Source organism: Salvelinus fontinalis, chromosome 22, assembly GCF_029448725.1.
Source record: "Salvelinus fontinalis isolate EN_2023a chromosome 22, ASM2944872v1, whole genome shotgun sequence".
NCBI classification, from domain to species: Eukaryota; Metazoa; Chordata; class Actinopteri; order Salmoniformes; family Salmonidae; genus Salvelinus; species Salvelinus fontinalis.
In genome coordinates this window covers 13,169,788-13,184,514 of record NC_074686.1, presented here as the reverse complement: position 1 = coordinate 13,184,514, position 14,727 = coordinate 13,169,788, and the positions used below count along the sequence as shown (strand labels likewise).

The 14,727-nt window shown below is 41.7% G+C and overlaps 1 protein-coding gene across 1 annotated transcript in view; it reads right to left on the bottom strand.

Moving 5' to 3' along the window:
* Positions 1–276: 276 nt before the first annotated feature.
* The window catches only part of LOC129819856 (E3 ubiquitin-protein ligase TRIM71-like), a 59,726-nt gene continuing 45,275 nt past the window's right edge, over positions 277–14,727 (bottom strand). Inside the window, exons 4-9 of the mRNA XM_055876490.1 lie at positions 10,419–10,523; positions 10,160–10,297; positions 9,583–9,918; positions 8,784–8,945; positions 8,425–8,619; positions 277–7,009 (exon numbers count right to left, since the gene is read on the bottom strand). Of these exons, the coding sequence (XP_055732465.1) occupies positions 6,491–7,009; positions 8,425–8,619; positions 8,784–8,945; positions 9,583–9,918; positions 10,160–10,297; positions 10,419–10,523 (1,455 nt within the window). The 3' untranslated portion in view covers positions 277–6,490. The remainder of the gene's footprint in view (positions 7,010–8,424; positions 8,620–8,783; positions 8,946–9,582; positions 9,919–10,159; positions 10,298–10,418; positions 10,524–14,727) is intronic.

Genomic DNA, 14,727 nt, shown 5'->3' with positions numbered 1-14,727 from the left:
TTCATTCAGCATCCACTCATTTGTTCCAGTATGTTGTCTGTGGTAAAGCTCTATTATGGAACATGGTTCAGGTATGTTGCACTGTGAGTCTGTAATTTCTCTCCATTTCTCTGTCATTTCTCTCCAGAAGGGGTGAGATTCCTCCATGAGTTTTTGTAATGAAGGATATTCTTTAATTATAATAAACAATAAATAATCATAACAATGGTCAAACTTTCTCACTTAATCATTTGATAGCTTGCAATGTATGAGAAAAAAAAGAGCTCCAGACAGAAATGAAAGAAATACAAGTTTATTTAAGTGTAAACCAAATAACTGCATAGGAAACGTTTAAAGTCCACAGTAGACAGAGTGTAGCAGGTAACCGATATATTCTAGTCTCCTTTGCCGTATTTAGACTGAAGACCTGACATCGGCACTTCCACACCAACCACAGTGTGGGAGGGGGAAACACACAAACGCACACACGTCTGCGCATGCACATACACACACGAAAGTACACCAACACAAAACACTCATGGATGTGCGCCCCCCCACACACACACACACATATAGAAGCGTGGAAGCGCCAGCAGCACCCATCTAAACCTGGCTGGTCCCTGCCTTCCTCCTACCTCGTGGACTGAGAGGAGAATACATTCAGTGGATTTCTGTTCAACAACACGATGCAGCGCACAAACACACACACACACACTACCTGGCGCACCCAGGATACAGGACAGAACAGGGTAAAACAATTTGAAGACACGGCCACTTCTCTAGCCATTAACACCTTGTTTTCCCTAGACAACTTGTTAGGACAACTCCTTGTTAAAAGCTGTGATGTTGAATTAGCTGTGCATTACTAAGCCATGGAGAAATAGGCTTACAGAGATTCTAAGTGTTGATAAACTGAGACTTAAAATTCTTAAAGATGCCATACTGTCACAAAAGCTCCATGACAGCAACATTCTAAATTGCATACTCACTGGAACATCATTGGCATGGAACATTGGATGACAATGTGGCATCCGTTCTAATTCTCCAGACTCTGATTGATTGGTAGTACAGTATCAGTCCTGTCCTGTGTTCCTGCTAGCAGGGTGTGATCGAAAATCAACATGAACTCCCAACAAACCCTTTTCTTTAAAAAAATACATTCCAAAAGGGTCGCAGAGAGTCGTGTGGTCTGGAGTATTTGTCCTTTTGTGTTAATCAAACAATTGAAAAATGAAACAAAAATTCTACTTTTCTTTTCCAGATTGAGAACTAATGTGTACTTTGCTAAACGGACACACACAGAGAACTTTTGGTCGCGTTCCAGCCCGTCTTTACCACAGTCGTTCTGCACATCTCACAAAGCCTGTAGAGGTGTTTTAAAGCACAGGAACCATATAGAAATCTCATCGTTTGCACAGCGCGAATGCAAAACAAGAATGTCCTGAAACGTGACCAATGAGACCAGTACTGAGGTCATAACAGAAAGGTTCACTACATTATCACAAGGGGGGACATGTTTCACTGTGACACCCACATCACTGGGGAGACATGTTACACTGTGACACCCACAGGGTAGGGACACAGAACTACCTGAGTTTCTTTTCTTTTTTTATCTTTCCATTTTTTTCTTTTTTTAAATTTTCTTTAAAGGTGATACAATCATTGACAGAGGTCTAAGACCTTGCAGACTTTCCAGCTGGTGCAGTTTCACTTTTAAAAACGTATCTTCTTTTTCTTTTCTCTTAAAGCTAAGAGAGGCCTGAAACAAAATGGAGGACAGAACCACGGGGGGCAATAAAACCCCCGCCCAACAGGAGTACAGGTGACCAATCACATCCTCAGAATACATCACCACACTTCCCGGATATCATTGTGAGGGGGAATCAAGCGATTCTAGCGATGCTAGGCAGCTAAACTTGTCAATAAACCTAGTTTCTTTTCATGAGGTTGCAAAAAACACTAGAGGAGGGGGGGGGGGGGTAAACTGACTGTGCAGCTTTAGAAGTTGTTGTTGTACTAACCGGCTCTGCTACATCTCTGTTTTAAGGGATGGCGAGTTGAGCTGTTTTTTCCCATCTCAGGATTCAAGACATGGCCAGCCGAGCACTGATTGGCTTCTGCAGAGCCTCTTGGGAACAGGAAATACATTCGCAGAGGTCAAAATGTTAAATACATCCAATGTATTGTACTCCAATGTACTCCTAACACACACACATCTTTGGCTATATAATCATGATAAAATCATCCAGATTCAGTAACCCACCCATCTGAGTTACAACACCCATTTATCTGTGAGACGTTGGTTCACTGTAGAGAATTTTGAAAGCATGCAACAAATTAAAAATAAAAACAATGAACAAAACAGTTTAAAATACATGTTTTTCCTCTTTAAGAGTGAAGACCTAAGGATCTTAAAGATAGAATTTCCTGCAACTTAATTTAAAAAAAAGATTGATTTCCTGCAACTTAATTTAAAAAAAGATTGAAGCAGACTACACATTTCATATAGTAATAGTGAAACCCATCGACAGCGGGTAAAGCGGTTGTGGGTTCTAAGCAGCAGGGTCTGGGGACTCCAACTCACTTGCCCTTTAATGTGCTAACGTCTCCGCTGTATTAACATGTAATAAACAGGCTTATTAATGTGAAATAAACATCTTATTCACTCAATGTGTTCCTATACACCACAGTTTTGCATTGTCAAAGAGTTTTGACTTTTAGACTCGTCTCAAAATAAATTACTATCCTCCTCAACCAACACTACGCTAACTCTAAAGTCCACACTTGTAATGTTCTTACTAAGGAGAAATGGTGTATTGTGCTGAAATTAGAGGTCATTCTTGTACATCTAAGAGGAGTAAGATGGAGGTCCTAACTCTTTACAGAGAACACTCCCTCTCCCGCTAACGCATGGCAACAAATGACAAGGGGTATCTTACATGATCATGTGCCTCTGACATCCCTAAGACTCTAAGGCCAATCAGCCAACAGTGACATCACAATCACTCTCACTGTTGGACAATCAGGTTACAGCTCTGCTGATCTGCAAAATGAGGTAAAGCAAAAGGGGGCCAGCCCTCCTAAGTGCATCCAATCAAAGCACAGGGATCTGTCCCCAACTGCTTTGATTCGCTAAACACATATCTAGGATATAATGGTCCAATGACATTCTCCGTCTATGACAGTGTCATTCTGATGCCAACTCCATTTGGCACCAAACTCTCACAGATATCTTTTTGGCACAATTCTCAGATCTGCATTATTTGGTTTCTCCATATGATTAAAAGGCATAATTCACCACACTTCTAAACAACCCACTCATGGACACAGTGTGGAGAGAAGGCCATTTATAACTTGTAATTTCAAATTAAATGGAGATCTTTGGTCTGACAGGTGAGGTAACATGTATTAAATTGTGAGTTGAGGTAAAAGTAACATGAGGTATGTTAAAAACTTAGACTAGCTTAAAGTAAAGTGAAACTAAGGTATACAGTCCATAAGAGAGACTTGAGGTTTATAAGTTACTAGTCACATACTTGAGAGGTAGGCCTATGTGTACTGTGTGTAACATGAGGCATTTAAAGTGTGAGGTCAAATGTGTGCGGAGGTATATTTGCAAAATGACATTTGTATGTTGATGAGGTCTGAGAATGTAGGTTCTGTAACAGTATGTATGTGCAAGTTACTGGTTGAGGTAGGCTATATTAGAATTGTTAGAATTGAGATACACATGAGTAAATGTGAGGAATATGAAGGTATATGAATGTTGAGGTAAATGAAGAGATGTGAAAGTTGATGCAAATTAGGAAAGGCCTACTCTTTCCTCTGAGGTAAGAAGTTCAGTCAGCGACTCACTAATAGCGTCCATACCGCTAGGCTATGATATGCTAAGGGAGTGGCTAACCTTACAAGGGAAAGGGGTATTTACAACCCCTCTAACAGTTCCACCTCGGAGGTGATAAATCAGGAATCTGTTAGCGCTCAATGGTTGTGTAGGCTGAGATGCTAATGCTAATAAGGGATGCTAGTTATGAGTCATTTGAGTTATGAGTCAGTATCACGTTAACATAGGTGGTGATGCTAGACTGAAATCACACACAGATACTCTTTGGTTGCTGTGCGATATGGTCTGGTTTCAGACCTTTCTACAACGTTCTCCTCAGACGTGGGCCTGAAAGGTACTTCAAAATCAAAGCTACATAAACCTATTGAGTTTTATATGGCTGGGATTCTTGTCTCAACAAGATGTTACAGTACTGTGTGAATGTTAATAATATTTGACCACAGTTGGCCCTATATTCCCCTTCTCCCCATCTGACTGTCATTGACAGCATTGACAGTGCTTTGAATGCATCTTTTTGGTGAGAGTTGGAGTGTTTTAGACCTCCAACACTAATGATTAAACAACAAAGTGTTTCTTTCAATTTGTAGTTCTGTAGATGCCAAATCTACAGGTGGCCGTTGTGCAGAAATTCTATCTTTGGTTGACTCCACTAGCTGGGCTCTATATACCTCCATCTTTTAGAGGTCAGGTCCCAGATTCACAAAACACTTCTTACGCAAAAACTTAAGAAGCTTCTTAAGAAAAAAAAAAGAAGTTCAATAGATAGTTTGTACGTGCAATTCCTCAACAATATCTTAAGATGTAATGTTTTCTTACGAACTTCTCAAATATCGTCATACAAATCTTAAGATGTTTGTTGCTAGGGAACCATTTTAGCTATCTAGCTAGCAATTGCAATCATGTTAGCATATTTCTTACTGAGATTACTGTTCTAAAATATGTTCTTGGGTTTAAAATAATCAATACTGAAACTTTCAGATGAAGTTTGTGAGTGAATTAAACATGTTCAATTGCTTTTTAGATTTTTTTCTCTCACGGCCCTGAGTTTAAGACAATGGTTTAAAAACATACCCAATAACTTTTTTTATGCACATGTTCCGGAACACTCTCGCTCCAGCATTCCAGACTGGAAGTTAATAAATAGGGAGGGGCTTTGCAGTGACATCACAAGGGGATTAGATTCAATTCTAGGCCCCAAGAGCCAATCGGAATGCCCCACAATTCAACACACAATCCAACCCTGATCTCACTGTTGTCGGTCACGTCCTGTGGACAGCCACTCAAGATGCTCTCTTTATGGAGGCATTGTTCTCCACCTGCATCATTCACAACAAGATGTCACTCCGACACGATTCCTAATCAATAACTGATACAACATCCTGATAACTCCTGATAAACTTCTAAAATACTTTGGTGGGCCCTCTGTTTCAGAGTAGACAAACACAATTCTTTTTTAGCATTTTCATTATTTTTCTTATATATAGATCCAGCATGCTTTGCTTAATCAATCATGAACATATTCCTGTAATACTTTGATGCCTGACAGGGGAATCAACAATATTCAATTGATAATAGGATCATTTGGGACAGCGGGGACAATCTCCCCACAACAACAACTACCTCGTGATTCCAACCAATCATCAAACTGCATCTGTCCCAGCTCCGCTGCGATCAATAATCAATAAACTAGTAAAGCTTTAAGGAGATTCTTCTGATTCTACTGATCAGTTTACCTTTGTCAACATCAGTCTCCTCCTGTGGCTTGAGCTAACTAACTAACTAACGCTGATTCAGTCTAAACAGGCTTTGCATTACATAAAACCCTCTCTTCTTCTTTTGACAGTGCCATGACACTACACATTGAGAGACGAGGGGGCAATTCTAAACAGAGATTTACTAACTAACAAGCTACCCTAAATCTAGATAACATGAAATTACACCACTGAACGCTCTAGACTACACTACAGGTCAGGTCAGGTTGGGCTTCTATAACCAGAACTAAACATGCAGCGTAGAACTACAGCGTCTGAGTGTCTCAGCAACAAAACACATTACCCAAGATGCACAGCATGAATCCTATTTATCCTGTGCAAATATATATATATAAAAAAACATTTTTATGTTGCTCTTTAAATAAAATTCAGTATTGAGGTAGACTTTCTTGTCTTCTTTGTAAAACTTGACGGACTAGACCTCTGCTCGAAGAGTGTGAGTACATTCATAAAGAACTAGATGAGGTAGGTGGTGGAGCAGTGGATTCAATATTTCAAGAAAAAGTGAGAAAAGTCCCTGAGATGGCGATTTGAGGAGAGTTTAGCGAGAGAGCTCTGAGCAGTTGAGATAGAAAAAATAGAAATTACGGATCTCTTTTTTGTCACTTTCACTAATGATTATCAATCATCTTAGGGGTCCCCTTTGTCATACAGTATACCACAATCTGAAACTAAATGTAAAGAAATACAAAAAATAATCAACAAATCCGTTTTCCCATAATTTCGTAATAACGTATTTCCGTCTGCTCTGATCATCTCTGTTTAAACTGTCCTCTCTGTGTGTCTGTCTGTTGATTCCTCCTCTCTCTCTCTATTTTATTTCCTCTCCCAAACTGAGAAACAGAGAGCAAAAAAAGCGAGAGAAAGAAAGAAAGCAGAACGTTATTAGAACTCTTCAAAACTTGAGGATGCGGTTGTTTCCGAAATCGACGACCACGATGACTCCGTCAGGCGTCACGGCAACACCGGAGGGGCGGTCCATCTGTCCGAAGCCACTCCCTTGCATGCCAAATTTACATAAGAAGTTCCCGTTGGGCTCGAATACCTGCACCCGGTGGTTCCTCGAGTCAGCCACGATGATCCGGTTCTCCTGGTCCACAGCCACGCCCTGCGGACGCAGGAACTGTCCGTTACCGGTTCCCTCTGAGCCCAAGAACCGGGCAGACTGGCAGTCCGGCCGGATCACCAGCAGACGGTGGTTGTTGAAGTCGGTGACGACCAGGTGGTCCTCGTGGTTGAAGGCGACGCCGCGCGGTGAGTCAAAGTGTTTCCACAGAGCGCCCTCAAAGCCGTACTTGTTGATAAAGGACCCATCAGGTCCAAAGAGTTGGACGCGGTGGTTCCTGGTGTCAGAGACCAGTATCTTCCCTGCAGAATTCACCGCCACATCCCAGGGGTAGTTGAACTGCCCGTTCTACAATAGAGTACAGTAGAATATCATTATTAGTTCAGCTCTAAAGTTTGTGTGTATATACTGTAAGTAAGAGTGTGTGTGTGTGAGAGACTGATTGCCCTATCCCATCTGGACAAGAGGAATACATGTGTAAGAATACTGTTCATTGACTATATCTCGGCATTCAACACCATAGTACCCTCCAAGCTTATCATTAAGCTCGAGGCCCTGGGTCTGAACCCCGCCCTGTGCAACTGGGTCCTATACTTCCTGACGGGTGGCCCCCAGGTGGAGAAGGTGGGAAACAACAACTCCACTTCGCTGATCCTCAACACTGGGGCCCCACAAGGATGCGTGCTCAGCCCTCTCCTGTACTCCCTGTTCACCCATGACTGCGTGGCCATGCATGCCTCCAACTCAATTATCAAGTTTGCAGACGACACAACAGTATTAGGCCTGTTTACCAACAATGACAACACAGCCTACAGGGAGGTGAGGGCCCTGGGAGTGTGGTGCCAGAAAAATAACCTCTCACCCAACGACAACAAAACTAAGAAGCTGATCGTGGACTTCAGGAAACAGCAGAGGGAGCACCCCCCCATCCACATCGACGGGACCGCAGTGGAGAAGGTGGAAAGATTCAAGTTCCTCGGTGTACACATCACAGACAAACGGAAATGGTCCACCACACAGACAGTGTGGTGAAGAAGGCGCAACAGCACCTCTTCAACCTCAGGAGGCTGAAGAAATTTGGCCTGGCACCTAAAACACTCACAGATGCAAAATTGAGAGCATCCTATTGGGCTGCATCACCGCCTGGTATGGCAACTGCACCGCCCCGTGCGGTCTGCCCACGCATCACTGGAGGTAAGCTACCTGACCTCCAGGACACCTACAGCACCCGATGTCACAGGAAGGCCAAAAAGATCATCAAGGACAACAACCACCCGAGCCTAGGCCTGTTCACCCCGCTATCATCCAGAAGGTAAGGTCAGTACAGGTGCATCAAAGCTGGGAACGAGAGACTTAAAAACAGCTTCTATCTCAAGGCCATCAGACTGTTAAATAGCCATCACTAGCACATTAGAGGCTGTTGCCCTATATATACTTTAATAAACGGAACACTAGTCACACTAATAATGTTTACATATTTTGCATTACCAGTACTCATCTCATATGTATATACAGTATTATATCCTATTCTCATGTGTCTTAGTCTATGCCGCTTTGATATTGCTCATCCAAATATTTATATATTCTTAATTCCATTCCTTTACTTTAGATTGGGTGTATTGTTAGATATTACTTGTTAGATATTACTGCACTGTTGGAGCTAGAAACACAAGCATTTCGCTACACCCCCAATAACATCTGCTAAACACGTGTATGTGACAAATAACATTTGATTTGGATTTTATTTGATTGAGAGTTTCTACCTTAGTGCCCTTCTCGCCGAACTTGAGCATGAACTGCCCGTCGAAAGTGAACACCTGTACGCGGTGGTTGTCTTTGTCCGCCACGATGATGCGGCGTTGGCTGTCGCATGCCACGCCCGCTGGACGGTCAAACTGACCGGGGCGAGAACCCAGGGAGCCGAACTTGTGGTAGAAGGCACCGCACGGCTTAAAGATCTGGACGATAGGAGTAGTAGCAGAAGGAATTTTTGGTTTTGTTTTACTTGATATTATGTTGCCACTGTACACACAATCCTTCAGCTCTACCTATAGAGAAACATTCTCCTGAGGATTACAGCTGACACCAAACCAATCCACGACATGAAATGAATGAAACCTACCTGTACGCGGTTGTTACTGCGGTCGGCCACGACCACGTATCCCTCCTTGTCCACGCTGATCCCCCAGGGGCGACATAGCTGCCCCTCCCCCTCCCCCTCACCACCGAACGCAGACACCGGGGACCCCAGGGCGCCGTAGCTCCGCCCAGACTTCACCAGCACCTTAGAACACAGGCAGGGAGAATGTTAACATTCTAACTTAACATTCTACATTACCTGCTGCAATGTTAAAGTTGAATTATTCTATTGTTGCTTAAGACAGGGGTTCCCCAACTTTTTCACTCAGGTCCCCCTCCCAGCATTGGGGAACATACCTAGGAGAGAGAACCTTTTGCAGGTTTAAAGCTTATTTCCTGCAATTCTACACATTTTTTTATGGGTTATGGGGTGCAGAGAAAATGTTGCAGTTTTAAAGCTCATTTTCTTGCATCTTGCAATTTGATACATTTTGCCATGTCTAATTTGAGAGACTCAAATATTACTACAAAATATATGGGTTACAAAACCTAGCTAAAAAATGTTAGCTGACATGGGCAATTTGATCTGGACATTTTTGACAAGTTATAAATACCTCTCTGAGATATGCAATGTCTGACATGACAAGAGGAACTGATGATGCACTGCCCAATTTCGAAAATGACTGTTGTGCATTCTACTATTACAACTTTCAAGAGTAAGTTGAAAGACGGATTGAGTTCCTTAAAAAAAAAGGCACGCCCCACAGTTTGGGAACCACTGGCTTAAGATGGTTATATATATTATTTGGTTGTTGTAACTATAACAATAATATACATTTTACCTTAAAGGGGCTGCCCATGATGTGCTGGTTACAGACCAGAACTGACACCAGATATTCTCCCTCTGCTTTGGGCAGATAGCTGACTGTGTATGACCCGTTCAGGTGGTCACACACCTCGGCAGCCGAAAGGTTACCATCCACTGCTGCCATCACTACTGCTGACACCGCGTCACCGCCCGAGAGGCGGGGCTCCCCGTCATGGTCGTAGCCAATCACGGTGAAGGAGGCAGGCTTGCCGCGGAGTGCGGTCTTTAGGCCCTCTCCGTGAGCTTTGGTGACGGTAGCGAACGCTCCGCTACTGATCAGCCCCATGGACTGGATGGCTATGTACAGGGCCTGGGAGAGATAATAATGATATCATATCAATAATATGGACGAGTGGATATAGAAAAATAATGTACATGAAATTGGCAGACAGGTCAATAATTCCATTAGTCCAAAGAGACCAGAAATTTGGCAACAGTGTTGTACTATTACTGTAACAGTCAATAACATTGGCTCAGAGTGCACAGAGAGCCCACACGGCTCTAACCCCTCTCCTCTGGTCAGCGGGAGTGAACATAATGTGGTTATTTACCTGGTCTGGAGGCATGAACATGAACCTGTCATCCTCCTGTGGCTGCAGCAGTCCTCTGAGAGACTTGAGCTCCTGGATCTGGGTCAGCATGCGCTCTCTGGCCAGCAGCACATCCAGGTGACGGCCCTCGTCCAGCACCTGATGAGTTATGAAGTGAGGAGACACAGACACTATATAATGACTTTAATACCTTTGGACATTGTATTTAAAACCTGGTCGCCTTGCGCCCCCAGAGGGGGACATGAGACTTCTCCCATACCTGAGTGACGGCTGCAATGGTGCTGTCCAGCTTGGTCAGGTTCTGATGCAGCTTCTCTACCTGCAGGTACAGAGACTTGGCTTTCAGCTGGCGGATCTTCTCAACCTGGGAGAGGGGGGAGAGGGAACAGGAGAGGGGAGTGAGGGTGGGAGAAGGGTAAAGAGAGAGATTCATTCATTAGGTAAGGGCAACCTCCAGTAGTGTGAAAACGGTTTTGCTCTCAATCAGGGGTATGATTTACTGCATATTTATTTTATGAATAGGGATAGCAACAGAATGACATACCTAGAGTAGAAAAGAGGATAGATATAATTTCCACTTCATTTCTCAACTTTAATATTGAGTAAATGACACTCATTGAAGCTAATTACACTAACTGCAGTATCTGACATAGGCTTTGAAAAAGCACCCGCAAGTACCAGTCACAGCAATTATTATTTTGATTTATTTATTTAACCCTTATTTTACCAGGTAAGTTGGCTGAGAACACATTCTCATTTACAGCAATGGTCTGGGGAATAGTTACAGGGGAGAGGAGGATGAATGAGCCAATTGGAAGCTGCGGATGATTAGGTGGCCATGAGTGCAGCTGGCTTTTGGTAAGCTTTCTTGACTTGGACATACATTTTTGCCAACACGACTAACCTTTGTTTAACCAGCTAAATAGCTACTCTTAGCAAAAAATATATTTGGAGTTAACTTTCTGGCTAATAGGCTATGTTAGAGTTTATACTTCCTCTTGCGTCAAAATAATGAAAAGCTATTTACCAAATCTATTAATTTTTAAATGTTGATTACTTCTCCTTGCCATTATCATTCATCTGGTGAGAAGACAATACATACAGGTTTGCCTGGGTGGGGATCCCTGGGCAAGAAAAGCTTGAAGACCCCTGCTCTAAATGAGTGTACAGATTACAATGTAAATCAGTGTACAGATTATAGTGACCTGTGGAACACATGCACACCTTTCAAACCAAGAGGTTTTCACCCTAACTTCAGCATCCTGACATCTTCTCTTTATAAATGAAAGGTATTGCCGCCAACCGACCTAGTCATGATTGTGGTAAAGTTCTGCCTACAGCTTAGTATGAAATGTAGACGAAATGCCGAGGCAAAATTGACACGCACTATGCTCTTGATGGTTGCTAGGCAGCGCCCGTTACTACTATATTCCTACCAGTTCTAAACTTTGCAAGGCATGTCACTTCACCCATCTCTTTGCATAGCCCACCACATGCACTGTTTTCTTAAACATAACTGGATGGATCAATAAAAAATTACTGCGGGATGAATATCACTGATGAAAATATTGAAATAAAGTAGGCTAATACAAATGAAGGCATCAAATTTTTGCTTACTGAAATTCCAAAAGTCATCCAATTGTTACAATACATTTGAAGCAATAGCCTACCAGTGTGTGTTCAACTATTTCAGAACCATTTTATTCTGCTTTGAGACAAGAGTGGGGACTCGTCTTGATAAATCAATCACTCAATCTCCAATTGGATATTGGTTACGCTACAATTAGGCTGTGGAAATGTTAGCTAAATTGAGGTAAGTGCTGCTCATCAGAACATTTTTATGTAGTTTATCGAGTGGATTATTTTGCTCTTCACTCTGACGATTAGTAACCTAGGCCTACTCCCGACCAAAAGCCTGTGATTTGTCTTAATCGTCAATGTGATGTTGTTTCACTGAATCTCCATCTGCATATTTGTTTAATTCTCTGGCTGGGAAAATAAGTGGAGGTGGTATATCTCATCTATTTCTTTGCTCATCTATCGCTGATCAGAAACATTTAGCATGCAATAATGTAGCCTAAATCAAGTGTAGGTCTATTATTTTGATCGATCGTGTATAGGCAACTTCAAAAGCCCGCAGATATTGTGAAATATGAACACGAGCACATGCTTTAGAAAATATAGATTGCTGTTATTTTCTATTGGTATCTTGATGATGCTTCTACATCTGCATTGCTTGCTGTTCTGGGTTTTAGGCTGGGTTTCTGTACAGCACTTTGTGACATCGGCTGATGTAAAAAGGGCTTTATAAATACATTTGATCTGATTGAATGTAAGACCCTACGCCTGCTCCCAAACAAAACTGAGTAAGAGTAGGAAAGAGATGAAACGTGTATCAAAAACGCATGGGCTTGCCTTGGGTTCGGTTTCACAGATTGCCGTGACGTTATGTGGGGAAAATATTATTTGTATTTGATCCGGTATATTTTACTATATTCTTAGCCTACTTTAAAACATGTATGTTGACTGTGATCAGTGGTGTAAAGTAAACATTATTTAAAGTACTACTTAAGTAGTTTTATTGGGTATCTTTACTATTTATATCTTTGACAAATTTTACTTTACTACATTCCTAAAGAAAACGATGTACTTTTTACTCCATACATTTTCTGACACCCAAAGGTAGGCGTTACATTTTGAATGCTTATCAGGACAGAAAATGATCCAATTCGCACACTTATCAAGAGAATATCCCTGGTCATCCCTACTGCTTCTGATTTGGCGGACTCACTAAACACAAATGCTTTGCTTTTAAATTATGTCTGAGTGTTGGAGTGTGACCCTGGCTATCCGTAAATAAAATAAAAACTAAATTGTGCCGTCTGATTTGCTTAATATAAGGGATTTAAAAAGGATTCATACTTTTACTTTTGATACTTAAGTATATATTAGCAACTACATTTAATTTTTATACTTAAGTATATATAAAACACAATTGTTCTGGCCCCTGTAGTTGGGTTTGAGTTCATTTAGGCTATCATGTAATTCCATTATCAACCACTTTGGGGGCCACTATCCTATGTTGATGTGTGTTGTTCGTTTAATATGCTAAACCCTGTAGAAGAAGAATTGTTTACATTCCAAAATGGTGAAAGTCACACTGTGGAGCTGCAGACGTTATGAAACTTCATCCTTCTTGCTATCATTTTGTAGAAGCATTGCCTGTAAGTAAAATTAATCATAACATATTTGGCATTCAATTCATGATGATATTTTGTATGAATGGTCGTTTTTAATGAGATTCATGAATCTTCTTGATAGCCACATGGATATCTGTTCAGTGCATTTGATCTTGTCATGTTTTGGGGAATTATTTACATCCAATTTAATGCATAATGCTGCATATTTCTGTGTTCATGAACATGTATACAAATACATGCTGTGTTATTATTGAGAATTAAGCCTAGTATTCAGCTAGCACACAATAAGTCATACTCATTGTTCTTTTCTTTCTATATTTCAGTTTTACTCATTTCAGTCACTATTACTGTACCTACGAAGTGGTGGCAATAAATCAACACCACAGTAGCTGCCCCAGGTTGATCTATCTGCTGAGCTTAAGAAGGGGACTCTACTTTTAGACTTTTACTGGCTGACTTTCACTTTTACTTGAGTCATTTTCTAGTAAGGCATCTTTACTTTTACTCAAGTATGAGCATTGAGTACTTTTTCCCACCACTGACTGTGATCAGGGGAGCCTAAGTGTGTCTTGTCCGTTTAATGAACAAAATAACAATTGATTTCATGTGCATTGCCATTCTATTATTTTGAAAATACATTTTATTAGTCTTATAATGTTTTTTAGGACCTGCCTAAACTAATGAATAATGGATTTCTTTGTGATAGTGTACATTCAATGGATTTGGTCAAATAGACGTCCGCCCGCATCGGCCCACTCTATTCCCAATCCTTAAATGTGCCGGCATGTGAACGGGAGATATAAAAGGGGTCATGTGGTAAAAATGGGACTGTAGGAATTGGGCTCTAAAAAACAGCAGATGTTTTGTTTTGTTTACAGGAAACATACCGTAAAGTCTGTAAAGGGTAATACAGTGACAGTACTGACTGACTGAAAAGGCCATTCAACAGAGGAACGAGGGATGGGGGGGGGGGGGGGGTTAATAACATTACTACACAAAACTTAACAAAAGGCCAACCTCTTCCTATGTTAAAGAGAAGGACTAAACCCCCAGCCTGTCTGGTTCTATGTTAAATAGAGCCTTTTAGCAGAAACAAAGGAGGCTCTAAAAGAGATAGGGGGTCTTTGTTAGACCCTGTTGGAAGTAGAAGTGTGGTTTGAATCAGGGATAATCCTGTTACGGAGACGGGAGGGAGCCCCCAACCTGGATCTTTCTGTCTCACACACACACACACACACACACACACACACACACACACACACACACACACACACACACACACACACACACACACACACACACACACACACACACACACACACACACACACACACACACACACACACACACACACACACACACACACAC